The 27,471-nt window shown below is 48.9% G+C and overlaps 1 protein-coding gene across 3 annotated transcripts in view; it reads right to left on the reverse strand.

The window, feature by feature from the left end:
- MTMR4 (myotubularin related protein 4) overlaps nt 1-27,471 on the reverse strand; it is a 50,044-nt gene that overhangs the window by 22,146 nt on the left and 427 nt on the right. The window contains exons 2-7 of one of the 3 annotated variants that reach the window (XM_029612839.1): nt 12,747-12,863; nt 12,161-12,181; nt 9,566-9,648; nt 8,835-9,001; nt 2,527-2,623; nt 813-926 (exon numbers count right to left, since the gene is read on the reverse strand). In XM_029612839.1, the coding sequence (XP_029468699.1) occupies nt 813-926; nt 2,527-2,623; nt 8,835-9,001; nt 9,566-9,636 (449 nt within the window). In that variant the 5' untranslated portion in view covers nt 9,637-9,648; nt 12,161-12,181; nt 12,747-12,863. Of the gene's footprint in view, nt 1-812; nt 927-2,526; nt 2,624-8,834; nt 9,050-9,565; nt 9,649-12,160; nt 12,182-12,746; nt 12,864-27,471 lie in introns of all 3 variants that reach the window. The other 2 variants (XM_029612838.1, XM_029612841.1) reach the window with 2 other exon arrangements.

Consider the following 27,471-nt stretch of genomic DNA (forward strand, 5'->3'; position numbering starts at 1 on the left):
CGTAGACGCCATCCTGAAAGCAAACAAGCCTGCAGCCGAGCAAGCAGCAGGGAAAAAAAATCGAAGCATTTTTCACCTTTCATCGCAATCATCTTACCCCCTGTGTCATGGGAGAGCCACTGGCCGGAAAGGTTAGAGCATATACCGCCTACTCCCCCCGCGACTCGAGCCTCAAAAAATAACCTCCTTAGCCCAAAGCAACCCCAAGATTACGTCCAGAAGGCCTAGGACGTCAAGTCTTCCATATACAGTGCCTTGTACAAGGGCGTGAAGACTCGCACATCTGCCGCGCCGTCTACAAAATACCAAATCAAAAGGCACTACAGGAGGAGTTTGTTTCACTGACCTACATGGGGGGGGGGGGGGGCAAGACTGCACGCTTTTACGAGGCACAGAAACCTGAAATGCCTTCAAGGAAAGTGCAGACAGCAAACTTTGTGGGTTTTGAACTTCCAGGGCTTTACGGCTAACGCAATGACACATATATAGGAAAAAAAAACAAAACTGTTCTGGCATTACAGCAAATTGCAAGTACAGTAAGGACACAGGGAAGCAAAAAATGGAAAATCCTGCAAATTAAATTGGTCTCTGAACTCAGATCAAGAACAAAATAAATAAATAAATACATTAAAAAAAAAAAAAAATACCCTCCTTGAATAGCAGAGAAAAAGTTCTCATTGTTGAACTGTTAACCATCTGCAGGGTGGGAAGACAGGGATGAGGAATTATGAGGAATGGTTTGTATGTGAAACCTTGATCTTACAGGTTTAAATGTTATTCTTTAAGTTTAGGAAGCCAGGAGCGCTGCTCACCTATACACAACCACCGGGATTCTCTTCCAGGAGCGGAAGGAGGACACATTCTCCAGCTCCTTGTCTGTGATCCAGACGGGAACCAGCAGCTTCTGAGGGTAGCTGGGACACAGCCTGCAGGAGAGAAGAAGAAGAGCAAGGCTCGGATTACAGAAGCCGCGTTATATGGCGAGACTCCGGTTACCTGCGCGCAAGCCCCCCCTGCAGCCGGGGCGACCGTCAGATGGTGCAGCTACTGCAGGCCTGCGACCACTTTTCCAACAATTCCCGGCGGTCAATGCATTATCTCCCCCCACGAGATCAGGAGGAGGGGCTTCCCCCGAGGCAAGCAGATGGGTGCGAGGAAGATGGCACGCCGATGCCTCAAGGAGACGGAAGGAAAGAAGTGATGTGCGATGGTTCCCTGAGGTGAGCCAGATAGGATCATGTGTGCCGGTGCTGCTACTGCTGAGAAGGTGGGGGGGGGTGGGGGTCCCCTGTACGCGGGTGTTTGTACAATAGAACGCATGCCTCTTAATAGTAAAGTTTTGCTGGTTTTTTTTTTGTTTTTTTTTTGCATGTTTTGATTTCTGATTGGAACTTGCAGATTCACCCGCGCTAGTGCACATTCAGGGTTTTTTTTTCCATCTTATTTCTGCAGATAATAACGAGCTCATGACCAAAGCTCCGAGCACTCCTATATCCGAGTGTATTTATCTGAAAGTGAAAGCGGTCTGGCCCCTGGATTCCAGCCGTGGAGCCGGACGCGCATCTGCAATTTCCGGATTGTGCTTAGTTTCACTCCCAGCGGGTGCCGGATGAAGGCACTCATCAGCCCTTGAGCAAAAAAAGTGGGGCAGCCTCCTCCTCGCTGACCGCAGACACCTCCCCCCTTACTGACTCGTCGGAAACAAAAGGTCGCCCTCGGATCTAATTATAACAGGAAACATGCTGACACTCGGCACCGCCTCTGGCTGGCACGGACAAGCCCAAAGGGGCCCGAGACCAGAATCCGGTCGGTCATTCGCTATCATTGCCCTTGGCACAGAACTGCCCCCAGAGCGGCAGAATCCACAGCATCCCCGCGTGCAGGAGACCTGCAACCACCGTCACCGAGTTCCAGGTTACCCACAGACACCGCACTTTCCGGAAGTGCCGCGTCTCCTGCGCCCAGGACCTGTCGTCGTTAGAGTGGCGAGGGGATCAAAATGCACGGGCAGTTCTTTCAAGTCACACTTTTATGGAGCAAGAGATACTCGGTATCTTATTTTATTTTAAAATACTTATCAACCAAGCGGAAATAAGATGGAAATTAAAAACCTGAATGTGCACTAACGTGGGTGAATCTGCAAGTTCCAATCAGAAATCAAAACATGCAAAAAAAAAAAAAAATGCCAATCAAAGTAGTGTAAAGTTTAAGCTTGCTGTTCTGTTTTAAAACCGTGATCAGGAAACTTTACACTGTCCCACTTGGCATGCTACAAAATGTGAGAGCAAATCCCCTGCCTGCTCTCCTCCGTATGACGCTCCCTGGCTGGCACATCTCTTGCTCTCTCCCCCTCACCTCCCCTGCTCTCCCCAGACTAACGTACCACTTTGTTCTCTCCCCCCAGGGCTGGCACATCCCTTCCTCTCTCTCTCCCCCTGCCCCCATCTCACTCCGGGCTGACACGTCCCTAAATACCGCACGCCTTCCCTTACTCCCGTCACTGTATAAGAGAGAAGATTTACTCACTTGTAGCTGCTGTTGATATCGGATGCCCTCCAGGCATTCTGCAGGTCAAATCCCATCCTCACCAATTCCATCTCAAAGCGAAACGTCACGTGGTCCCCTGGAAGAGCGCAAGAGAGAGAGAGAGAGAGAGGGGGCATTACGCGGAGATGAAGAGGCAGAGCAGAAAAGAAAGCCGATTCCAATGGAGATAAGGGCGGCCCCAGAGCGAGAGGCACTGCAGCAGAGATGGAGACCTCATCTGTCTGGACACAGCAGACCAGCACTCACAGAATCTGGACACGGCTGGGACAAACATGGCAAGCAGGAAAGTAAGAAGAGAGTTGAGAGGTCAGGTAAAAAGACATGGGGGAAGCTGGCACTGGTTGAAGCTTGAAAGTTTGTATGCTCATCTACCCAAACTGGGAGAATCTCAACTGGGCAGACTGAATGGGCCAATTCGACTTTATAGGAAAATTGGTTCTTACCTGCTAATTTTTGTTCCTGTAGTACCACAGATCAGACCAGACTGATCCCTGCCAGCAGACGGCGACAAAACTTTGTCACAGACACTGTACATAGCCCAGTACTGACCTGTATCCAAGCCAAGAACAAAAAAAAAAAAAAAATACTCCTAACAATTCATTTATAAACTTCCTCCCAGAAACCAAAGTAAAACCAAGAGCGTGCATTCCCACTAACAATCCTGCTGGATACGCCCAATAACAGAACAAGTGGATGACTCTCCTCTCCCCCAGATGGGAGGGTTCTGGACCGATCTGTGATACTATAGGAATGAAAATTAGCACATTTTCATTTTCCTGTACATATCCAGATCAGTCCAGACTCCTGAGATGTACCTAAGCTCCCTACTTAGGGTGGGACCTGGAGAGTCCCGCTTGAGGAACACTCTCGCCAAATGCCATGGAAGTCGGAGCCCTGATGTCCAAACGATAGTGCCTGACAAAAGTGTGCAAAAGCTTCCATGTTGCTGCCCTGCAAATCCCCTGTGGAGAAACCTGCTGAGCTTCATCCCACAAAGTCAACTGAATCTACGTCCTTGGCTATGGTAAGTCAAACCAACAGCCTCCTTAAGCCAATGTGCAACACTAGCCTTAGAGGCTTGACAACCTCTCTTCATACCACTCCACGAACAAACAGGTGATCCGATCTTCTAAAGTTATTAGTCACCTTCAGATACCTCAACAAGGCTCACTGCACATCCAAGAGTCTTAGCTCCCTTGCGTGAGGTATGGAAGAGTCGAACTCTGGAAAAGCTCGAAGCTCCACTGTCTGATTGATATGAAATGCCGATACCACCTTCGGCAGAAAAAGCGGTACCGTACATAACGGCACCCCTGACTGAGATCTGTAAAAAAGGATCCCTGCAAGACAAAGCTTGAAGTTCCAATATCCTCCTAGCTGAACAAATAGATACCAGGAAAAGCACATTAAGGGTCAAGTCCTTAAGAGTTGCTCTCTGAAGTGGCTCGAATGGAGTCTCGCGCAAACCTCTGAGCACAAGATGGGCAGACAAACTCTCCTTAACGGAGGATGCAAATTCTTTGCCCCTCGTAGAAAATGAACAACATCCAGATGGGACGATAGAGAATAACCCTCTACTTTGCCTTGTAGACAACTGAGAGCCGCCACCTAAACCTTAAGACAGTTGAAAGCCAGACCCTTGACCAAACCCTCCTCTCTTATGGCTAGAATGGAGGAATGGACCATCCTCGCCTCATTGCAAGGATTTTGCACCATCGGTGTTTCCCCCTGCATTGTCCCAGGAAGGCCTCAGACCTCCTCGGACTGCCCCCAGGACTGAACCCTGGGACAGCTTGCCTCAGAGGTCACGAATAACCTCTTGCCGGGTGAAATAGTCAATTATCCCAAACGGAACAGAGCCTGAAAGAATCTCTTTCCCTTAGGCTGGTCTTCCGGCAACCTGTGCACCTTGAACTCCCCAGGTGCTTCGTCATCTGTTCCAGGTCCTCACCAAAACAAGAGCTTCCCCTTGAAGAAAGACCACACATCCGAACAGCTGCGCAACCACAATCTCCTAGCTGACATGGCAGACATCATAATTCTAGACGACGTTCTGACCAGGTCGTACAATGCATCAGCTCTGTAAGCCACAGCTATCTTCAAGGGCTCAGCCTTCTGTACCTCCTCGCCCTACTCAAGCTGCATCTCCTGTAATTGCAGGACCCAGTGCAGGCATGCCCTCTGTATAAAACTGCTACAAATTGCTGCTCTTAAGCTCAAAGCCGAAACAACAATTCTCGAGGTGAACCTCCAACTTCCAATCTTGGATATCCCATAAAGCAACGGACCCAGCTACCAGAATAGTTGTCTTCTTGGTGACCGCAGACATGGAAGCATCAACCTTAGGAAGCGCCAGAAGCTCCAACATCTGCTCAGGCAATGGATTAAGCTTTTCCATAGTCCTCTCAACTCAAGCTGGCCTCAGGAGTATCCCATTTTGATCTACTAACTTTTTCACCGACTTGTGATAAGGGAAGGCGTTCGCTGGATCCTTCAAGGCCATCCAGGACAGAATCCGCTCCTTCCAAATCAGAGTCCTCCTGAGCGACCTAATTCCGAGCTCCTGCAGGACCTGCGGAATTAATGGCCACAATTCCTCTCTATGAAAAAGACTGACCACCCTGGGGTCATACCCCTCAGTCACAGGGACTTCCTCTAGATACTGGCCCAGATCCGGATCGGCCCCCCCCTGGGTATTTCCTGTCGCTACCGAAGAGGTATCAGAATCTTCGGAATCGTCACCTGCGTCCCCAACTCTGCTGGATGACTGAGGGACGCTCTATCTTCACCTGTCCCAGCTTGAGCCATGGATGTTCTGAAGGCCGGATCTGGAATGAGAGCGCCCCTCCTTAGACAGCTGTTGAGCTAAATAGGCCTCAAGCATCAACAGAATAAAATCTGTGGAAAAAGGCTAAGAGCCTCAGAAATAGGGTCAGCAGGGAAATCCTCCCCTTCAGAGCCCGAAACACACACCAGGGACAACCTCAGGGAGGAATCCCTCTCCCCTTTCGTCGACAAAAACTGCCTAAGAATCCAAAATGGCTGCCGTTCCCACGCTAACGGGAGGAGAGGCCCCGGCATGCTGCGAATCCCGAGGCGGCCGAGCAGCGGGCAGTCTGTCCCTGTTCCAGCTTTGCAGCCAAGGCAGACCCAAATGAAGACCCTTTGCCGCCCGCACACAGCCCAGCCTGATTAAGCCACGATAAAGACAACCCGCAGGCGCAGCTTAGCAAGCCTCTCGCCGTGCTGCATGTTTACGCTGCCGTGGGAAATCCCCTCAGAATCAGCCGCCCACAAGCCCCGCTCAACTCTGCCTCTGAGACAAAGCTACGGCTAAAAACAACAGCCACAAGCAGGAAAACCTCTGAGCCTAAGCGTCTTTTATCTATTTTTTTTTTTATATACAAACTTTACACCACGACAAAAAAAGAAAAAGTATTCTTTCCTGCATTAGACTGCAAGGCAGAGCTGCCAGTGTGACCCCAGCTGTTTCCAAGTTGCTTCAAGGAGCCTCAAGCCACCTCAGCAGCCTTGTGAAGGGGAGGGATCTGGACCACCAGATCTGCACCCCCATGGACAATCTTCCTCCCAGGACCTGGCAACCTCCTGGGAGGAAGGCTCACTCCTTTTCTTTTTTTTTTTTTTTTAAACACCAAAACTACAGGTTTTGCACCATCTATCATCTGCTGGAGACAAGAGAAATACTGAGGGCCTGCAGGTGGCACGCTGGGTTATGTACAGTGTCTGTGAAAACTCTCTCTGTCCCCATCTACTGGCAGGAATGCAAAACCCAGGAGTCTGGACTGACCTGGTATGTACAGGGAACCTTCACATGTCCTGTGTTATAATTACATTGGTGCAAAAACAGAAGTATCTATTTCTTTCTATTTGCTTTTTTTTTTTGTTTTTTATATTCCACCCTTCAGGCACTCAGAGCCAATTACATGCAGGCACTTAGAGAGATCCATGGCCCTCCTTACCCAAAAGGGATACAGGGTCCAAGGCAGCAAAGACAGAGAGGGAGAGTACTGGATGTGATATATTTGGATCGCAGTGAAGTGTCTGGCACTCTGTCATACAAGAGGCTCGTAAATAAACTGAGCAGCCTGTTTGGACCCCCCCCATGCGGTCGACAGGGTTAGAAACTGGCCGAGTGACGGTAAATGGAGTCCACTCCGAGGAGAGGAAAGTGATACGTGGATTGCCTCAGAGGTCGGTCCTGGGGCCAGCTCTGTTCAAGCGATATTGCAGAGGGGGTTGGTTGGAAGGAAAAAGATTTCTCTTTCAGCAGCTGCTATTAAAATCTGTAACAGATTGGACAACTTGGGAGGAAACAGGCACAATGAGGAGCGATCTAAGGGAGCTCGAGGCGTGGACGAGTGCTCGGCAGCTAAGAGACTCAGTGCAAAATAAGTGGGGCAGATACTGAGGTGCACCAAGATGGGAGGGGGATGCTGGAGTGATTTCGAGGTGGCAAAACAGTGCAACAGAGCCAAAAAAAGGATACGGGGGTGAACAAAGAGGCATAACTAATAGAGAGGCAGCAGCCGTGGTAATGTCTTCAATGCAGGGCGCTGGTGAAACCTCACCTGGGATACCGTGTCCAGTTCTGGAGTCTGCACGACCAAAAGGATATAGGCAGGCTGGGGGCAGTCCAGAGGACTCCCCCCCCCCCCCCCCCCCCCCCCCCCCCCCCCCCCCCCCCCCCCCCCAAAAAATAGCACAGGTCTGCACCAAAAGCCCTACCAGGTGAGAGTTAAGCAGCAGGCACGCATATCTTAGAGGAGAGGAAAGATGGGGACATGCGACTGAATGCCTCTGTCCTCTTTAAGGAATAAATGCACAAGAAGCAAAACATTTTACAGGGGAAAGGACATTCTAGAAAACAGGGTGGCAATGCTTTTTGGCAGAGCACCAAAAAAAAAAAAAAAAAGCCTACATCATCTACTTGCAAATTGCTGGCAATACCAGACCAACAAAATGAAGAAGGAGCGGGTCAGGAGTCAAAATCTCTTTCCCCACTGTTGTTCTCACACTGCCTGCTTCTCTCTCTCTCTCAGGCTAAAGCAGTGAGGGGGGGGGGTGTCTCGCAGCGGTCTCAGGCTGAGGGAGTCTCAAAAGCAGTCTCCCCACCCCCCCTCCCCCCATGTTCATTTTCCTTCCTGCTCTATCAGACCGAAGGTTGCATTTTAAGGAGGCACAGAGACAGGCACGCAGGCTCCGGAAATGCACCTCAGGGTACGGCTGCCGTTCTTTTGTAATGCAGGTGGCTGGAAGTGGGAGACCAGGGAGGGGGGAAGCCTTGCAGAAGGCAAGACCAGAACCCAAGCCTGTGCCTCTTTAAAAGGGATGCGCGGCTCCACCCCGTGCAGCTCACAGGAGACGAGAGAGTCGGGAGCAGCACATGACAGCTGGTACTGATGCAGCAAAAACATCTGTGGAGCTAGGATGACAACCCCCAGCACTCATCTCCCCTCCACCCCCCAGCATGCCTTCCCTTTTGCTCCTCCTACCCGCTCACGTCTAGGAACCCCTCTTCCTCCCACCAGTCTCACGACGTCGCAATGGCGTACGTACACGCGTTGCAAAGTGCAGAAGCATGGCGGCACACAGCGCCTCCTTGTGGTCACCAGCGTGGTTACAGTCAGCAGGGAGCTAAACGTGTAGTACAAGCGTCAACAGAAAGAAGATTCTTCACAAACAGGGTGATGAATGTATGGAACAGCCTCCCCAGGCAGGGGAAGGAAAAAATAAAACCCAGCAATAAATCCAGAAAGCCTGGGATAAGCACAGAGAATCCCCAGTCAAAGATATGATGGGAAAACCGAAAATGAACTGGGGTTTTTATGGAACCGTAACAGGAAGTACACAGGGCAGTCTGGATAGGATTTATGGCCCTCCTTATCTGCCCCACATTACGTATTCAAACCACCCCATCCTCCGTGCTGGATGGCCATTTCCCAATGAGAAATCAAATTCTGCTACGGGAGGCATCTTGACCAGTTTTGACAGACCGTGAAATACGAGTTATATGAACGATAATACAAGTAAACACCAGCTGTATAAAAAAACCGTTGTTGGAGGTAGAAGAGCTGATTTTGCTCAAGGTGGATGTGAACAAGGGGCAAGTGGCTGCTCGGAAATCGAAGTTCATGCATGCATGCGCAGGATTTTAAAGAGTCGCTGTGCAGAAATCAAGGTCTACAAGGCGATTACGTTGTTCTGTACAAAGGTAAGTGCTGGTGTGAAATCACTATCAAAGGGTCTCTGGTCCGGGTCGTACTAACCTGGACGGCACAGATGTGCGTGTTGATCTTCCTCATCGGCACACACTCCCAGGCACCAGGCATGATAGGCAAAGGCAAAAAGGTCTTCCTGCTTCCCTGGGCACATGGTGGCCCGGCTCAGCCGCTTCAGCCACTCCTGGCATTGCTTAAACGTGGAAAAGTGGCACCTGCAGGCAAGTGCAAGGAGACACACACACAGACACCGACTTCAGCAGCTAGGTGAGAAAGGGGACAAGTGCTGACGTTACCCCACTGCATGCAGGGAGATGTAGTGCTCATTTTTCTATTGAATTCCAAAAGAAAAGCAGGATTACACGTCCCGGCATGCAATGGGGCAAAGCCAGGAGAGACTCAGTTTGTCCCATACACATAGCTACTTAAACCTCTTCCCCCTGTAACAGATAGAAATCCACCATCTCCCCTTCCCTGCACCCCCTCCCTCCTCCCCAGCACGCTAGAGTTCCCCTTTCTTTCTCTAACCCTCATGTCCAGCAAGACTGGCTTCAGCCAATTCTTTATTGAAGCATGCAGCATAATAAAAAAAAATTTTTAAAAGCAGAAACAATTTTCCAGAAACAGGACTAGCGGAAAACACCTTTATGGCCATTTTAGTCACCACATCCGCATGAAACCTTCCCCCCCCACCCCCCCCCCCCCCAAGACACAAGCACTGGCCTCTCCTCTTCACTGCATGCTACCTGGCGCTACAGGAAACAACGCAACGCACGTACCTGATGACCTTCGAATCTTTACAGATGATCTGAAGCTGGAACATGTCCCTGCTCTCCACCGCCTCGATCATTCTCAGAGGCACCTGTGGAAAGGGCAGCAACCGTGAAAAACCAGAGTCATACGTGTGTGTATACACCCCCCCCCCCCAACGTGGGCACAGGCTCACGACAACACCCATACACACCCACCCCAACAGGGACCTCAAGATACACACTGCACTGACCGAAACCCACAAACCATCCCAACATCCATACACAGACTCTCCCGCTTGCATTCAACTCATTCACCACCCAACATGCACAGAGGCACATCTACATACCCCCCTCTCCCCCCCCCCCCCAAAGATAGACACCCCCTAAACCCAAAGATGCGCAGCACACACGCATCCCCCCAATATGCATGCACAGACATCCTGCCCCCCCATGCCCAACAATCACTGGAGACACTACAACAAAAGCTAACTTCATTAACTACCCACCCTGGGACAAGTGCATGGGGTACAACTGTGTCCTTCTACATGACCATGCCAGAAGGTCTGGATGTGCGTTTGTGGTTTTCACACACGGGATGTCTTGCTAGGCATAGTGCCGGCACTAGGAGATCCGTGCAACACCTCCCAGGCACAGCACTATAAGGCAGTGGTTCTCAACCTTTTTTTGGCCGGGACTCACCTGACAGATGGTTCTTACATGCGTGACACACTGAACATGTGACCATCATGGGACTAAATGTAAACATGCACACTGCATCCACAGGAATCCCCGCAACCCCCAGCAATGAGTGCAGAGCAGATCTAGGGCATTACCCTGTACAACTCGCCATACAAAAAAGATATTCTGGTTCTGATGACATCTCAGTAAAAGCAAAACAAACTCCCTTTACTACCAGGCACAATAGCCTTCCTTATGAAAAGACAATAATTTACCACTAATGCATATCCTATTGAGAAAACACAACAAATAAGATTGATACAAATGCCTACATACTAGTAAAATACCTCACCTCGGGAACACACAGAGAACCTACCTTCACCAAGTACAGCAAAACCACAAATTATAAATATGGAGACAGAAACTGGAATGGAAAACAAAAAAAGCCACTCTGCATGCAATGCAAACCTGGAGAAATGGAAAGAGAAATATAGCACCTAACAGACTCTCAGGATTTGCAATAATGCACACAAACTAACCCGCACAAAGTTACACCTGTATTATGGAACACACTCAAACAGTAACAATCCTATCTAAGAAATACAACTATTAAACCAGGCCCTAAACACTAATACATTTCCTATTGGGAAAACAGAATAAGCCAAGCTGCTATAGAGCCCCACACAGAAATAATTGTAAAGCTATACTAAAAATGTTACAAAACAGCTGCTGAACAGAATACTATCCAACAATTAAAAACTCATAAAAACTATTATTAAAACATGGCCAAATATCAATAAAATGTTTCAAAACATCAGACATCGCATAATACCCAATAATTAAAATGGCAGTCAATCAAGAAAAATACATTTAAAAAGCCACCTTTACTTACCCTCTCCAGCAACTCTCCTACTCCTTTCCCTTCTAGGTCAATAGCACTCACCAGAAGCAGCAAGGGCTGCTGAAGCTCTGTCCTCACAGTCCTCTTCCTTAGAGCCCACCCCATGACCAGACTCTGTCTCTCACACCAGTCATCTTCCTAACCAGTCTCTCTCTCAATCACACACAAATGCTCTCGCACCCATTCACACAAGCTCTCACCCAGGCACCAATTCACACCCACAGACACAAACTCTCACCAAAAACCACTGCTGGGATGGGCTCCAGTTCTGCCACAGCTTTACTCCGGCGGGATTTCTTTTTTCGCCGCCACAGGGATGGGCTCCCGTGGCAACCTCGCTTAGACACTATCACTCCTCCCAACCCCCGGCGTATGCTATTTCCCTTCTTCCTGCCTCACCGGCCAATCAAAGGCTTCCTCCCTTCTTCCTACTCCCACTGGCAGGCAGAATGAAGGAGGCTTCCGACTGGCCTGTGCGGGGGCTGGAAAAAGGGAGAAGGAAAACACAACGGGGCAGTGGGACACCGGGAGACGCGACACACCGGTTGAGAATCACTGCTATAAGGGGTACACAGTCTCCCCGACACACAGCATCACAGCCTGTCAGACTTGCAAGGCCAGTGTTGGGGGTTCTGAAAGATCTTGCCAGACCTGTAAAATCTGTGTCTGCCCTTAAGGAAGCAGCTAATGTCATAGAGAGCGGTCATCCAACCTCTGGCATCTCCTTTCTTTCCCATCTCCCCAAAAGCTGCCTCGGAGTATAGCGCTCCAGAAGGCCCCATAACATCTTTGTCCAGCAGGGGGCTGGTAGGGTAAGGGATACAACGTCCTGCTCTCCACTAAACCCCCTCCCCCTCCCCCCAACTATGCTTTCTGACATGAGAAAAAAAAAAGTACCAAATGAGTTATGTGCACCGATCACAGCAATGGAATGCAATGAAAGCTCACAAGCCTGGTTAGGACTAGGTCGGCAGACCAAAATAAACAAGTCACACGTTAGAAACCTCAGGCAGAGCAGAGCCGGTGCAATGCTGCATACTCACTGACACGGCACTGTCCGAGCCCTGGAACAGTAGCATAGGAGAGAATCAAAAAGGAAGGAAGGAAGCCTGAACCATCAGGAGTCCCTGCCACACCCCCCCCCCCCCCAAAGAGCCATGAGAGTCTCCCCGCCTGCACCCAGGAGCCCATGGGCGGTTCTCACCAAGTACGGTGCCACAGGGATCTCTCTCTATGAACGGCATCGCCACGAGCAAATGGGGCCAACACAGGAGTCTTGGATTTTGCCCACTAAGAGCCACGATGGGAGGTCACTGAAAGTGACTTCAGAGAACTACAGGGATTGCCCTGAACCATCCGCTTCGTCCCGTCCCCCCCTCCCCCCTCTCTGTGACCTGGAACCCGCTTTTCTCTTATCCTCCTGTAAGGACTCCGTGCTCATGCTTTAATCACATTTTTTTTGGGGACATTCCAAGCGATGCCACACATCCAGATGACGGAAGGCTACGTTACACTTCACGCACTGTCCTGAAGTCACAAACCGCAGCCTTCGCTCCCCGGGTTGTCAGGACGCGGCCCGGAGCTACCGCCGAGACCGGAGGGACTGGGAGGGAAAAGCGATGCACTCACGTTGACGACGGAATCCTTGAACTTGATGTGAAGCCGGTAGTTGGAGATCGCGATTACTGCGTCACTGGCCCGTCCCAGGTACTCCACCGCCTCGCCCTGCAGCACCAGGAACGGGACCTGGGGACGGAAAGAGAGACGGCGGGACGTCAGAACCAGATTCTCTGAGCTCCAGCAGTCCCTGTGCCAGAGGCTCAGCTGGGCACGTGCTGGGCCTCCGAGGAACCTTGTATAAACTGTGTTACACAATCAAAGTCTCACTTTTCTGAGCTGACAAACCCTCTGCAAATAATATACAGAGGATGGGAAGCCAAAGACAACTGCAGCCAACCGGGGAGAGATGAGAAGAAAAAAAAAAAAAAGCAGCAGTACGAGGGAGGGAGGGAGAGAGAAAGAGGGAAGGAGAGAGAAGGAGAGGAGAGGTAGAAAGGCAGTGCCAGGATGAGCAATACCAGAGGGAGAGGGGAGAGAGAACGGAGGAAAGGCGGCAGCAGGTGGGGAGAGGAATAAGGGTGCAGAGGGAAGAGTTCACACAAAATTAATTTTTTACTATATACTTTTAAAAGCCTTGCGTGGGGCACTTCTGTAATCTCCCCCTATTCACCTCCTCGTCCACTGTGGTCTTCACAGCCAGAGCTTTTGGTGTTACCCTCTATTAGAAACATTCCTCTTGAGAGTTCAGGAGAAACTTGCTTCTTATTTAGCCCCGTGCCTTTGGAACTCTTTATCGCTTAACATTCGCCTTGAGAAAAAGTTCTTGAAATTCAGGAAGGCACTTAATTCTCACCCGTTCTTACAAGTCTTCCCTCATCTGAATTCTACTTCGTTTTACTTTCACTTTTCTTTTTTTTTTAATGAGATTTTGCTCTATTTTATTGCACTACATTGTTTTACCTATTTTGTCTTTCATTTAAAATTTGTCTTGGTTGTTTTTGCTATTTTGTTTAAACTGCTGCATTATGATTTTGTTACATTGTTAGTTTTATTATGTTTTACACTATATTTTTGCTAGTTTTTACCTTGTACAAACAAAATTCGAACAAGCTAACCTCACTTTGTTTTACCAATGTAATTAATTGTGATTAATAGCCATAAAACGTCTTTGATGTACTGTAGCCATTTTTTTTTTTTTTTTGGAAATTGTTAACCGCTTCAGGCTTAAGCAATAGGGAGGGATAAAGGATAAAGATAACCATCTTAATTTAGTGGTTAGCAATTTGTCTATCAAAAAAAGAGCACCAAGGCCTCCAGCTGCTCCTCCGCTGTCCTGCCAGGCTGAAAGCACCACTCAGGATCTCTGATCTGGTCCTGGAGCTTGGTGGAAGAGAATTCTGTCATTTGGCTTTATCTCCTATGTAAACCTCAAACCAGTACAGAGACAAGATGCGACGGGAAGGGCATGAGGTGCTTTAACCCAAGTATTCACACACCAGCTGCAAAAGATGAAGCGGGGAGTGGGGAGGCGACTTAAGGCAAAGGCCCATGCTGTATAAGAGCCTCCATCCTCCCCTTCTTCAAAAGCAGCGGTGCTATCTGAGTCGCTGAAAACATCCGTTTGCTTCTTTAGTGAAAAAAATATTTTGCACACATTCTGGGGAATTAAAGACCACAAGTGCAGTTGCATGCACTTAAGGCATCTTTATATCCACACCAGGCCTGGTTATGTTCATGCTTTACATGTAATTTCTGAATGGGAAGGAGTAGGGAAGAAGGGAATTTCAGGCGGAGAATCTGATGAGGACCCCAACAGGACTGCTCTGGGTATGTACAGGGAACTGATGATGATCAGCACAGCGGCACCCCCATTTATTTAGATCTGTAAGGGTAGGGAGCAGTTAAAGAAGAAGAGGAGCATTTAAAAACTTTAAGCCCCAGTATCTTCTCAGGAATTAAAAACAAAAACAACATAAGAGGATGTTTGTTCTCACTACCACGGAATTGTGTAAAGCAGTTGTTAGTATGGTTGCTTTAAGAGCTACGTCAGAGATCTGCTCTGCCCTGCTGGAAAGTTTCCCCCAACCCACAGGATGGAAACTGATCAAGTCAGCAGCGGAACAGCAGATACGGTCAAGTGACCCTGGCGTTCTGACTCCAGACCTTCCAAACCTGGAAACCCCTTTCCCTCTCCCTCCAAAATTGAGGGCAATCACCGAGTGGGGGGAGGAGGGGATAATACGAAGAGACGACACTGCGTGCTTCCTATCCTGCTACATTTTTTATGATCAAGTTAGGATACATTTTTTTTCCCTGCTACTAAATGTCTGAGGAAGGCACCTCAGCAGTCCTAAAATCTTCCATCTTGGTGCATGCCTTCGTCAAAGTATCATTGCCAAACTACAGTTTAACGGTCTGATTTTATTTAAATCCGCTGTCGATCCACGAGCGATACTGCAGAGGGGACGCTGGACTTTTTTTGTAGATGGCACACAGGTCAGTAATAGCGCGGACACCTCCGAGGCAGCAAAGAGAACGGCGAGTGATCCAAGTTAGCTTGAGGAGTGGGCACGTGTTTGGCGGCAGGGATTCAATTAAAGGGCGAAAGAATCAAGAGTTTGGGGTGCAGAAAGGCAAGGAAGTGCCAAGAGAGAAGATGACCTTGGGGGGGGGGGGGGCAATAGGGTCCGATGATCTTAAGCTAGGGAAAGGTGTGATAAGGCGGTGGCCTGAGGCAGCGGGGAGCTGGGGAGTGATAATGCCTCGGTACAGGCGGCTGCCGAGAGCTCTTCTGGAATATCTTGTCCAGTTCTGGAGGCCGCGCCCCCCCAAAAGAATGCGGACAAGGCTACCGAAATGATGCAGGCTCTGGACCAAAAGCCTCGTGGGAGGAGAATTAAGGACCCAAATACGTATTACCTGGAGAAGAGAAGAAAGATGGGACAGGGACATTCAAATACCTCAAAAGAAACGAATAATGCACAAGGAGCAGAGCCTTTTCAGGGGACAGAATGTTCCAGAGCAAGTCTCAGAAGGAAGATCAGAAAAATACTATCCTTCCCGGAAAGCAAGAGCACATGCATGGAACAGAGCTCCTCCCAGTGGAGTCAACAACTGCAACAGCTCTCAAAAAAACGAAACCAAAATCTGAGATAAGGAAAGGTGATCCTTAGCTGAAGATGTGATCGGAAAGAGATCAAATCAAGATCTATGGCTTTTGTACCAGACTAAATGAGCCTGAAGTCCTTATCCTTTGTCAGAATGGAGAAATTACTTACCTGATAATTTCATTTTCCTAAGTGTAGACAGATGGATTCAGGACCAATGTGTTATGCTTCCCTGCCAGCAGATGGAGACTGAGCAAGGCAATAAATCTGATGTCACAGTACATACACCCGTGCAGAGACCTCAGTCCTCCAGTATTCTCCGTCTCCAGAAGAGACAGACATACCTCTCCCTATTGGGATTGTACTTTTGGGAAGGAGAAATTCTACATTTTAAATTGGAGAAAATTGAGCCCCGCTCTCCCTCACTTGAGAATTCCTGAGGCAATTTCAGAGATCCTTCAGAGGTGTGCCTTGGTCCGGTAGCCGGTTCCTGGCGTGGACTTTGAAGCTTAGGCCATTGAAAGGCAGCGGGTGCAGGAAGTTGACTACTAAAGCCCTCTCCCCCCGCAGCCAGAGACCGTCTCTGTACTCAGCCGGTAAGAGCTGAGCCCAGGTAAGTTTAAAAAAAAAAAAAAAAGGGAAGATTACCTGCCGATTCAGAGACAGAGGGATTTTCGGTAGGACTCTCTCCCCCCCCCGGTCTCCATGCTCGGCGCACCGTACTGACGTCATTCCTACTCCCGTTGGGGTAAGGGGAATTGGGAGGGTTGAGCAGCCTCTAGTGGGCTAGGCCAGCACACCGCGTGGTAGGTAGGCCACAGAGGCGCCATCTTGTGCGTGTTTTCTGTGCGTGCCCTACCTCCCCCTCCTTAGGATGTCTATGCGAGCAGTGCGTCAGCTCTGCGCACGCGCTATGTGCGTAACATCAGGCACGTTCCTACGCGCACAACTTAAAAAAAGCGCACGATACAGGAAGAGCGGGGCTCAATTTTCTCCAGTTTAAAATGAAGAATTTCTCCTTCCAAAAATATCTGCTGGAGACGGAAAATGCTGGAGGGCTGAGGTCATGGCAGGAGTATACGTACCGTGGTATCAGCTTTACAGCATTATTCCGTCTCCATCTGCTGGCAGGAGAGCATAACCCATTGGTCCCGAGTCCATCTGGCTACACACTAGGAAATGTACATCTGAGCTTCTCCTTTTACAATCGCAGATGGTGCGCCCAGCGACACAGGCCATCACCAGCCAGGATTCTAAAATGGGAAGCCTCTGTCGAGTCCTACCCCAAGTGCCCAACCTTTGGCACCTCTCTCCGCAGCTGCCACCAATCCAGACATCACCGCCGCCTGTGGGCTGCACCCGGCACAGAGAGCGAGAGAGCAATAAACAGCATCATGGAAGGAACAAGCTGCCAGATACGGACGCCATTCTTCTACTCAAAAAATAAAAAAAAAGATGAAAAAAAAATGCAGAGAGGAAAGACAGCACCAGCGACGTTTGCAGACGGAACGTGAGAGCGCTGTACGGAAGAAGAAACCGTCGGCCAACGACAAACCCAAGGTGAGTGGTTGAAATAACCAAGCCAGGGTAGGCTTAACACGTGAATTCATTGAACACAAGTCACATTTAAAGAATAAAAAAATTAAAATTAAAAAAAAACACACAAAAAAAAACTAGAAACGTGTCAGAAAAGCAGGATGCAGGGCTTGCCCACCTCTCAGCAGAGGATCTCCTGGGTTCTGGACAGGAATTCCAGTCCTCTTATCAGCCCACAGTGCCTGCCCCTATGAGGCAGGAGGCCCTCACCTCATCAATGCGATAGGCGGGTCTGCGCTCTTACTGTGCCTCCCGGGTATACAAAAGTTTAATGTGTGATCTAACGGGGGGGGGGGGGGGGGCCCTCTACATGTGATCCCCTGGGGAAGGGGTCTTCACTTCATCACAGCCTTGTGAAGAATCCAATTTGCCTGCTGAAAGAACGGCTAAAAATAAGGAAAGAGAACACAAGAAATGGGAAAGGACGACACAAAGCACGGCAGAGCTCACGAAATTGTGGCCACGGAACTGGCGGAAGCCGGGGGTCCTTGTTCCGTGGGGAGGTGGCACTTCGCAGCACAGAAACTTACCCAAAGCTGTTCACGTTTTAAGCAGGAGAACAGCTCCAACCCGGGATTTCAACTCAGTAAAATAAACGGGGAGGGGTTCGGAACCCAGGAGCAGTTTCCAGGTCACCGGTTGTTAGGGTCCGATACATTGTTTCCGAGTGCACCGGGACATTGTTACAAAAGCAGCCTCACTGCATCCAGCCCATTGTTCAATGGAACTTTGCCAGCCTGCGGGTTCCAGCCCCAGGCAGAAAAGCAAACCGAGGGAGATGCCCAAGCGTTTTGAGAGGCCATTTGCTCACCTCAAATCCCAGCGCTTTCTGCAGCAACTTTTGGCAAAACCCAGCACTTCTCGCCTCAGAGGATACAAACGGCATTTTTCAAATTCTTGCAGGCTTAGAAGGGCCAGACCAAATTTTATTCAAAACTTGACAAAACACAGGGGGGCTGGGGCAGTGATCCTCAAAGCAGCCAGCCTGGTTTCCAGGATATCCACAAGGAAGATGCAGGAGCCGTGTCTGCAAATGTGGCAGCCATTCTGTACAAACGCAGACAGCGTACAAGCCAAGGCCGGCCAGGTGGCCTTCCAGGAATAGCTCGAGGGCGCCTTCTAGATACAACTGGCACTGTGTCAGGTGCACACCTATCCAGGCTTTTAGGTGAACCGACAGAGGTGCACGGAAATCGCATCTGGAAATAAAATTATTTCGGGGAACCTGTTCGCTTTCCTCCCATCACACGAGCGGAGGGTGCCGAGGAGAATCCACGCACAATGTGACCCACCGGCCGCAGGAAGAGGCGGCCTCCCCTGCGAAACAGCCAGCCTGCTGCATATAGGGAGGGGGGAAAAAAAAAAGTGTAAAACTAAATTATCCCCCACCCCCAACCCAGCCAGCAGGTCAGTCAGTGTGGAGGTGGGAGATGAGCTTACAGCAGCAGACTGAGAACTGTAGTTCCCCCAACAGACACGCAATTCACCCTCTCCCACTGCCCAAGGCATGTCCTTAAGAGTGTAAGCTCTTTGGGACTAGGGGTTTATTGTACCTGAATTCTAATAAGGCAAAGAGCTGCCCTGAGAATCAGATGGAAAGGCAAGATAATATTGTAATATTTTGGGGATTTTTTAACTGCCAACTTTTCCACACTGCAACCCAATGTAATTACAGCACTGTCTGATGATGGGACCTCAGCAAGCCTAAAAGTATTACTTAGTGATACAAAAAGCATTAACTCCACTCTTAAAGGGAAAGTACCAGAAATGCATTTTTCTTCCATATGTTTACGTATCTGGTAACTTTATTCCCCAGAATTTCTCCCTTTTTGTTGATTTTATTTATTTAACACTTTTCTATACCGACCTTCATAGTAAAACCATATCGGATCGGTTTACATCGAACAGGGTAAAAACTGGAGCGACAACTAAAGTAAATAAACAAATGAGGTGGAAGAGGCAACGTTACATTCAACAAGGGGTATGAACTTGGAAGCTTAATCAGCTGGAAAGAGAGGTTAAAGCCGGCAGTAATTATAAATATAATACAATAGAGAAAACAGGTTAAAGCATAATGTGCTTAGAAGTACCAGAGTCCATCGTTCAGGTCCATTGTTTAGGCAGAGAATAAGGACAAACTAGTGTGTGTCTGGGGGATCTGAGAAGGCTATTCCCTATCGGGGCGGGAAGCTGGCCGTGGTTCAGTTAATTTTAACACGTTTTCATCACCACCTAAAACCATGCTCTATTCCATTTGAGGATATCATAGATAATGGCCTCAAAAAGATTGGAGTAAATTATTTACCTGATAATTTCGTTTCCTTAGTGCACGGAGATGGACTCAGGACCAATGGGTTATGAGCTCCCCTGCCAGCAGATGGAGACGGAGTCAGATTTCAAAGCTAAAGTCACTCTACACATACCCCTGCAGTGACCTCAGCCCGCCAGTATTCTCTTCAAAAGCCACTGGGGACACACTAGTGAAAAAACGATGTAAAAATATGATTAAAAATAGATAACCATAACTGTACTCAACCAATCGTAAAACACTGAACCTCAGTAAGAATATGTTGCCCTGATCTAGGGACTGGATTACCCATAATCTCTTGGAATCAATAACCACTCCACAGGTGAATCCTTGGCACTGTTCTTGGGCAGCTGAGGATGGGATGCTGAGTCCATCTGTCTACACTAAGGAAACTAAATTATCAGGTAAGTAATTTCTCCATTTCCTAGTATGTAGCCAGATGGACTTGGGACCAATAGGATGTACAAAAGCTATTCCCTATCGGGGCGGGAAGCTGGCCGTGGTCCAGTTAATACCGCCCTTGCAAAGGCTGCTTCTTCTTGGGCCTGAATGTCCAGGTGATAGAACCTGGAGGTGATGTGCGAGGAGGACCTCGTTGCCGCTCGGCAGCTATCAATGGGGGACAGCAGTCTAACTTCTGCCCATGAGACTGCCTGAGCCCTAGTGGAATGAGCTTTAACCTGAGAAGGTAATGGCTTTCCTGCCTCCACATAGGTTCCCGTGACCACCTCCTTAATCCAGTGAGCTATGGTAAGCCCACGAAGTTGGTTCGCCTTGCTTCCTTTCATCATCATGAAGGACAAACAGGCAGTCCGTCTTTCGGACCAGTTCTGAAACTTAGAAATACCAAACCAAAAGTCTACGGACATCCAAATTTCCTCCACATCCTTGAGTTTATCTAGGGATGGCAATGAATTAGACTGATTCAAATGAAATTCCGAGACTACTGTGGGCAAGAGGGATGGAACGGTACAAAGCTATAATGCTCCTGGAGTCATCTGGAGAAATGGTACCCGTCACAATGCCTGCAATTCAGAGATGTGACATGCCGAGCATATAGCCACCAGGAAAACCATTTTCAAGGTTAATAAACGTGAGGAAAGAAAGCGCAGCGCTCAAAAAGTCGGACCTTCCAAAAATATTCCAATACTAGATTAAGATTCCATAAGGGAACTGGCAACCATAGGGGAGGCCAGGTGCTTCACTCCCTTCAGAAAACGGACCATGTCTGGGTGAGCCGACAGGGAGGCTCCGCTCTCATCACCCCTGAAACAGGAGAGAGCCACCACCTGTGCCTTCAAGGAGTTAAGGGCCAAACATTTACTCAAGCAGTCCTGTAAAAATTCCAAAGTAAGTTGAATTTTGACTGTCCGAGGGAGGACACCGCGCTCCTCGCACCAGGCTTCAAATACTCTCCAGACCCGCACATACGTTAGGGGCGTGGAGAACTTCCGAGCGCAAAGTAAGGTGACGACTACCGCCGCTGAATATCCTTGCTTCATCAGGTGAGCCCTCTCAAAGCCCAGGCCATAAGACAGAATAGACTCAATTCCTCCACGATGCTTGGGCCAATCTGGAGATACTAGCAGGATTAAACCCCTTGGTATCCGATTCTGCGAATGACCCTGCCCAGCAGGGACCACGGAGGGAAGGTGAAAAGTAACTCTTCTTCCGGCCAGAGCTGAACAACGGTGTTGATTCCCAGGGACCACAGATCTCTTCTGCTACTGAAGAATCGGGGAACTTTCGTGTTGTGAGATGCAGCCAGCAGGTCAATGGACAGGAGACCCAACGATCTATTATCAGTTGAAAGGCTTTGTCCGACAACACCCACTCTCCTGGACCCAGTCCCTCCCTGCTTAGAAAGTCTGCTCTGACGTTGTCTTTGCTTGAATGTGGGAGGACAATATCATCTGTAGATGAATTTCTGTCCATTCCATAAGGAGGTTTATCTCCTGAAACACTTGCTGGCTCTTGGTTCCTCCCTGGCAGTTGATGTAGGCTACCGTTATGTTGTCCAACATCACGGGGACCCTGGAGTCTGTGGCTGAATTGTAAGCACGCCAGCCTTACTGCCCGGGCTTCCAGGCGATTGATGTTCCAGAAGGCTTTTTCCTCCTTGAGTTCCTGACATTAAGCTCCCCAGCCCTGGAGACTCGCATCTGTTGTGAGAAACAGCCAGTTCAGGTAGGACAGAGACACATCCTGATCAGATAAGCCTCCTGCAACCATCACTGGAGGCGAGAGCAGACTTCCATCGGTAAGTGGAACTGATTCAAAGTCTTGAGACTGCAGGTTCCAAGGTGACAGCAGCGAGCGCTGAAGTGGGCGCACGTGTACTCTCGCCCATGGCACTACTTCCAAACTTACCACCATCAAACCAAGAACTTGGAGATAGCGCCACACTGTTGGGAGTATTGTGTTCATCAACTGACGCATCTGGGACATCAACTTCCGTATCTGTGTGGTCGGGAGAAAGACCTTGTCCAGCCTGGTGTCGAACTGGACTCCCAGATACTCCAAGGACTGGGAAGGCTTGAGACTGCTCTTGTCCAGGTTTACTACCCAACTGAGTTCCTGAAGCAAGGAGGTCACCCTGATGGTCATCCGGAGGATCTCTTCCACGGACTTGACCCGGATCAACCAGTTGTCCAAGTACGGGTGTACCAGGATTCCTTCTCTTCTCAATGCTACCACCACAACCACCATAATCTTAGAGAATGTTCTGGGGGCAGTGTCTAGGCCAAAGAGCAGTGCCCAGCACTGATATTGGCGCCCAAGTACCAAAGCGTCGGAAGCATTGGTGATCTTAAACAGATTGAAATGTGTAGGTAGGCCTCGGATATATCCAGGGAGGTTAGGAATTCCCGGTTGTACAGCCATTATTAAGGAGCATAAGGTATCCATGAGGAAATTACTCACTCGTAGGTGATGGTTGGCACTTTTGAGATCCAGGATGGAGAGAAAAGAAGCTTCCTTCTTGGGTACGAGGAAATAGATTGAATAATGCCTCGTATTTTCCTGAGTAATGCTAAATATACACAAGAAGAGGACCTATTCGGCACTTAAATTCGTTTATTCGTATATATCATTAACCTGTCTAACATTAAAATCTATCTAACACACTCATCCATCACACATACACTCACGTATAAATCAATTATTCATCAATAGACATGAAATACACAATGTATATAATAATGTAATTATACAATGACATTCTCATTACAATTTTGTTTAATATTCGGTAATTTATATAAAGTGCTAATAATCTCTAAAGTGCAGGTATTGTAAAACAACCTGATGTAAGTCCGCACTTTAGAGATTATTAGCACTTTATATAAATTATTGAATATTAAACAAAATTGAAATGAGAATGTACATTGTATAATTACATTATTATATACATTGTGTATTTCATGTCTATTGATGAATAATTGATTTTATACGTGAGTGTATGTGTGATGGATGAGTGTGTTAGATAGATTTTAATGTTAGACAGGTTAATGATATATACGAATAAACGAATTTAAGTGCCGAATAGGTCCTCTTCTTGTGTATATTTAGCATTACTCTGATGAAGAGGTTGTTTGTTGTTTGACCCTTGTGTGACAATATCGTATTTTCCTGAGGCATACGTACTGGGATTACAGTCTTCATCTTAAGGAGCCTTAAAAGAGTAATCGCCACTGCCTGCTTTTTGTGCTGGGAATGGCAAGGAGACATCATGAATACATCACGAGGAGTGCTGCAAAATTCCAGTGCATATCCTTCTCATATGACCTCCAGTACCCATTCGTCTGAAGTGATCTCGACCCACCATTGGTAAAAGAGAGAGAGTCGACCCCCTATCTCCTCATTCCAAAGATCGGTCAAGCCAGTTTTCACTGGGAAGTTCAGAACAAGCCTGAACCCCAAACCTGTCCCTTTCTTGGGTTGCCGACTACAAAAGGACTGAGTTCTCCCAAAGGGCCAAGACCTCTGAAATGTCAAGTTTCTGTAGGGGTGGAAACGTTGAGAACCCCTGAAATGGCCCCTCTTAGATGTGGGGTGCTGGAGCTGCTTCCTCTTATCTTCCAGTAGCAGGGGGACTGGAGATTTGCCCCATTTACTGGCCAGTTTTTCCAATTTGTTTCCAAATAGGAGTGATCCTTTAAAGGGCAATTTTGAAAGGTTGACCTTGGAGGTTCCATTGGTTGACCAATTCCACAACCATAGTTGACTTCTGGCTGCTATTACCGAGGCTACTTCTCTGGCTGAAGTACAGATTAAACCAGAGCCCCTATCTGCTAAAAAGGCATCTGTGGGTTCCATAGCCGCTCTGGGATTCATCCTGGCATCATCTACCTCCTGCAAGAGAAGTTGGCATAAACAAGCTACCAGGGCACAACAAGAAGCAACCTGTAAGGTCACTGCTATTGCGTGAAAGACTTTTTGAAGGATGAACTCCATCCATCTATCGTGCACATCCTTTGAGGCCACTCCTTCCTCCACTGGGATAGTTGTGTGCTTACAGATGGTGCAAATTAGTGCATCCACTTTAGAGAAACGCAAACATTCTCTCACCGCTGGATCCAATGGCTATACAGCCTCTAACATTCGATCCCCTTTAAAACTTGCTTCTGGGGTATCCCATTCCAGGTCAATCAACTCCTGGATGGCTTCTAGAACTCGAAAGTAGCAAGAGGCTTTCTGCAGGGAAATCAGAATGGGATTCTTCTTTGGTTCCATCAGAGTCTGCCCCAGAAACCCCCAGCATCTTCAGGGTTTGGGAAATCTCGGCTGGCAATTCGTGTCTATGAAAGAACCGTAAAAGCATTCGATACGGTTCCAACCCTGGGGGTGGGGGGGAAATTTCTCCAGATCCCTTGGAAGAAGGGTTCTCCTCTTCATCTGTGCCATCAGGGTCCCTCCTATGGATACCCTTGGTCAGGCAACTCATGCCTCGAGGTCTGCTGATAGAAATGGGAGAGGGAGAGTTTACTGGCTGGGGTTCTGTCCAGACAGGGCAAGCGAGGAAGTAGACTGCGCCTGTACAAAGGCTTGCAACCCCTGGAAAAATTCCACCCAAGAAAAAGCCGCAGGGTCCACGCCTAGTCCAAGGGGAACTGGGGTGGGTCCTGCTGAGTTTACCTCTCCCTCGGACGACCCAGACAAGGGGGTACTCAGGTCGGAAGTACTTCCAGTTAAGGCCATGACTAATCCATCATCTGAATGAGAGGAGTCCGAGGAAGCCAACTCTCCTTGGGCTTCCTCACAGTGCTGACACAGGTTGGAATTCAGGTCAGGCTGTGAAGCCCTAATACGACAAGCGGTGCAGAGAGCAAGATGCTTAGGTTTCTTGTCGGCGCCATTGGTGGTAATAACTGTACGTTCCAATCATCTCGCGCTTAAAAAATTATATGAGTGCAAATTTAGAGCGCTTAGGCGGGGCGTGGTGAGGCGCACGTTCGGTCCATGCGCTCAGCCTTTCCAGTATGCACGTAAGACGTTGTGCGTGTAAGTACGCGCTGACGTTATGTGCACGCAGAGCCAACGCACTGCATGTTCCGATGACCTACGTAGGGCCGTACTGCGCTCACAGAAACGCGTGCAAGATAGCACCAATGAGGCCGACCACGCAGTGGGCCTAAAGCAGAGCCTAGCCCACCGGGAGTTGCTCAACCCGCTCAGAGGCCCAATTCCCCTTACCCCACGGGAGCAGGAATGACGTCGGTATGGCGACCGGAGAAAATCTACTAGAAATCCCTCCAATCATCTCTGGATCGGTAAATTTTTTTTTTTTTTTTAAACTTACCTGGGTTCAGCGCTTACTGGCCGAGTACAGAGACGGTCTCCTGCTGCAAGGGGAGAGGGCTTTGGCCATCACTGCCACGCTTGGCTTCCTGCACCCGCTGCCTTTCAGCTGCTTGAGCAGCAAAGTCCACGCCGGGAACTGGTTACTGGATCAAGGCACATCTCTGAGGGATCTCGGAAATCACCTCAGGAATTCTCAACTGGGGGAGGAACCTTTAGGTATCGCTGCAGGAGAGTGGGGCTCAAATGTTTTTCAGTTTAAAATGTAGAATTTCTCCTTCCAAAAAGTAAAGCAATCCCCGTAGGGAGAGGTACGTCCACCACGAGCTGGAGACTGAGAAAATACTGGAGGGCTGAGGTCACTGCAGAGGTATGTATAGGGTGACGTCAGCTTTGAAACCTGACTCCGTCTCCATCTGCTGGCATTGGTCCTGAGTCCATCTGGCTACACGCTAGGAAACTCTCAGTAAGCAGCCCCTACTGCACACAGTCTGTAATTTTAGCTTTTTAAAGACCATTTTCAGCACAAAAGCAATTAGTAACGCTCACAGTGGTCTCCCCTCCACTCCTTGCCCCCATCCTGTAGTTCCTCTAACTCCAAGTAAGTGATAGCTCCTGCAAAGCGTCATGGGAGCTCAGGGATCTAGAAAAACAAAGATGGCTGCTTTCTTCATTGGCCTTTCACCAATTTTTTTTTTTCCATCAAAACTAGACAACAGGAATTTATCAATATGTTTGAGACCCCAAAACAAAACATGATTTTTATTTTAAATTTTGAAGGCAATGGTACTTCTCCTGTACCGACAATTTCAGTGTTGTGGGTTAAGATTATTCTGTGCCCGAGAGACTAGAACAGGGGTGACCAACCCTGGTCCCCAAGAGCCACAAATAGGGCAGGATTTCAGGATATCCACGAGATAGATTTGCACATAACGCAGGCAGTGCGCATGCAAATCTCTCTCATGTCTAGTCATCGTGGATATGTGAAAAATCAGACATGTTTGTGGCTCTTGGGGATCGAAGTTGATCACCCCCCTGGTCTAAAACACCTCCCAGCCGCAGTACATCGGGCATGCAACCTTCCCAAATCACCAGCAGGTTCGGCACCAATATTCAGGGCTCCTGAAAACCTCTAGCACACTTCTGCACGGCCTTGGGGAAAAAATACGAGCAGAGAAGGGAGAGGGAGAAGCAGGAGACACCAAATGTAACATTATTGTACCATGGGACAGATTCCAGTCATGCAGTAGGTCCTGGCTGCACGCAGCCAAGCGGTCGCCTTATTCGTTTCCCCACCTCCCCGGCACCCTCACATCCCCACCCGTCTTTCAATGCGCCCAACCCCAGTGATCCTTCACGCAAGCTGCTCGCTCGGGGTGGCCTCTCTAGTGGCTCCTAGGCTACTCTGGACTCGGACTGCCCAGTGCAGGATAAACCAACAATCAACCCTCTAGACTCCCAGTCAGCAAAAAGACTACAAAAAGGGGACGGGTTTCTGACACTGGTTTCACAGCTGCGTATCCAGTGCTCGTGGCACGGCGTCAGCTGAGCAACTTGGAAGCCCTGCTCCTTTCCGTCTGCCAGCGCGCACGACGCGAGGCAGGGCCGATCAATCATTGACCGAGTGGCTGAAGATCAGAATAGAAGCTTGCGCAATCCCCCCCCCCCCCCGCTCTGACCTTGGTTAGCAAGAACCAGGCTCCAGCCCCGGAGACAGAGCGGTGCTGGCAAGGACCTGGAAGTGTGGAGGGAGGGGGGATGGGCAGCTGCGTTTAAAAGTGTCAGGACACAACTCAGACTGCCCTGCGGCATCAGACCGGATACCCTGGCGGGGAATTACCCCGGAATCCACGTGGGAAATGGAGGAGCAGGCATCCCAAATCTTAAAATACACAAAATGTCCCCTGACAAGGGCTGGCTCCGGCTAGCTGCATTTGTGCAGATTAAATGCCTCGTCTAATCCTCATGTGCCCTGCTATGAAATTAA

The sequence above is a fragment of the Rhinatrema bivittatum genome, chromosome 8, assembly GCF_901001135.1.
Source record: "Rhinatrema bivittatum chromosome 8, aRhiBiv1.1, whole genome shotgun sequence".
NCBI classification, from domain to species: domain Eukaryota; kingdom Metazoa; phylum Chordata; class Amphibia; order Gymnophiona; family Rhinatrematidae; genus Rhinatrema; species Rhinatrema bivittatum.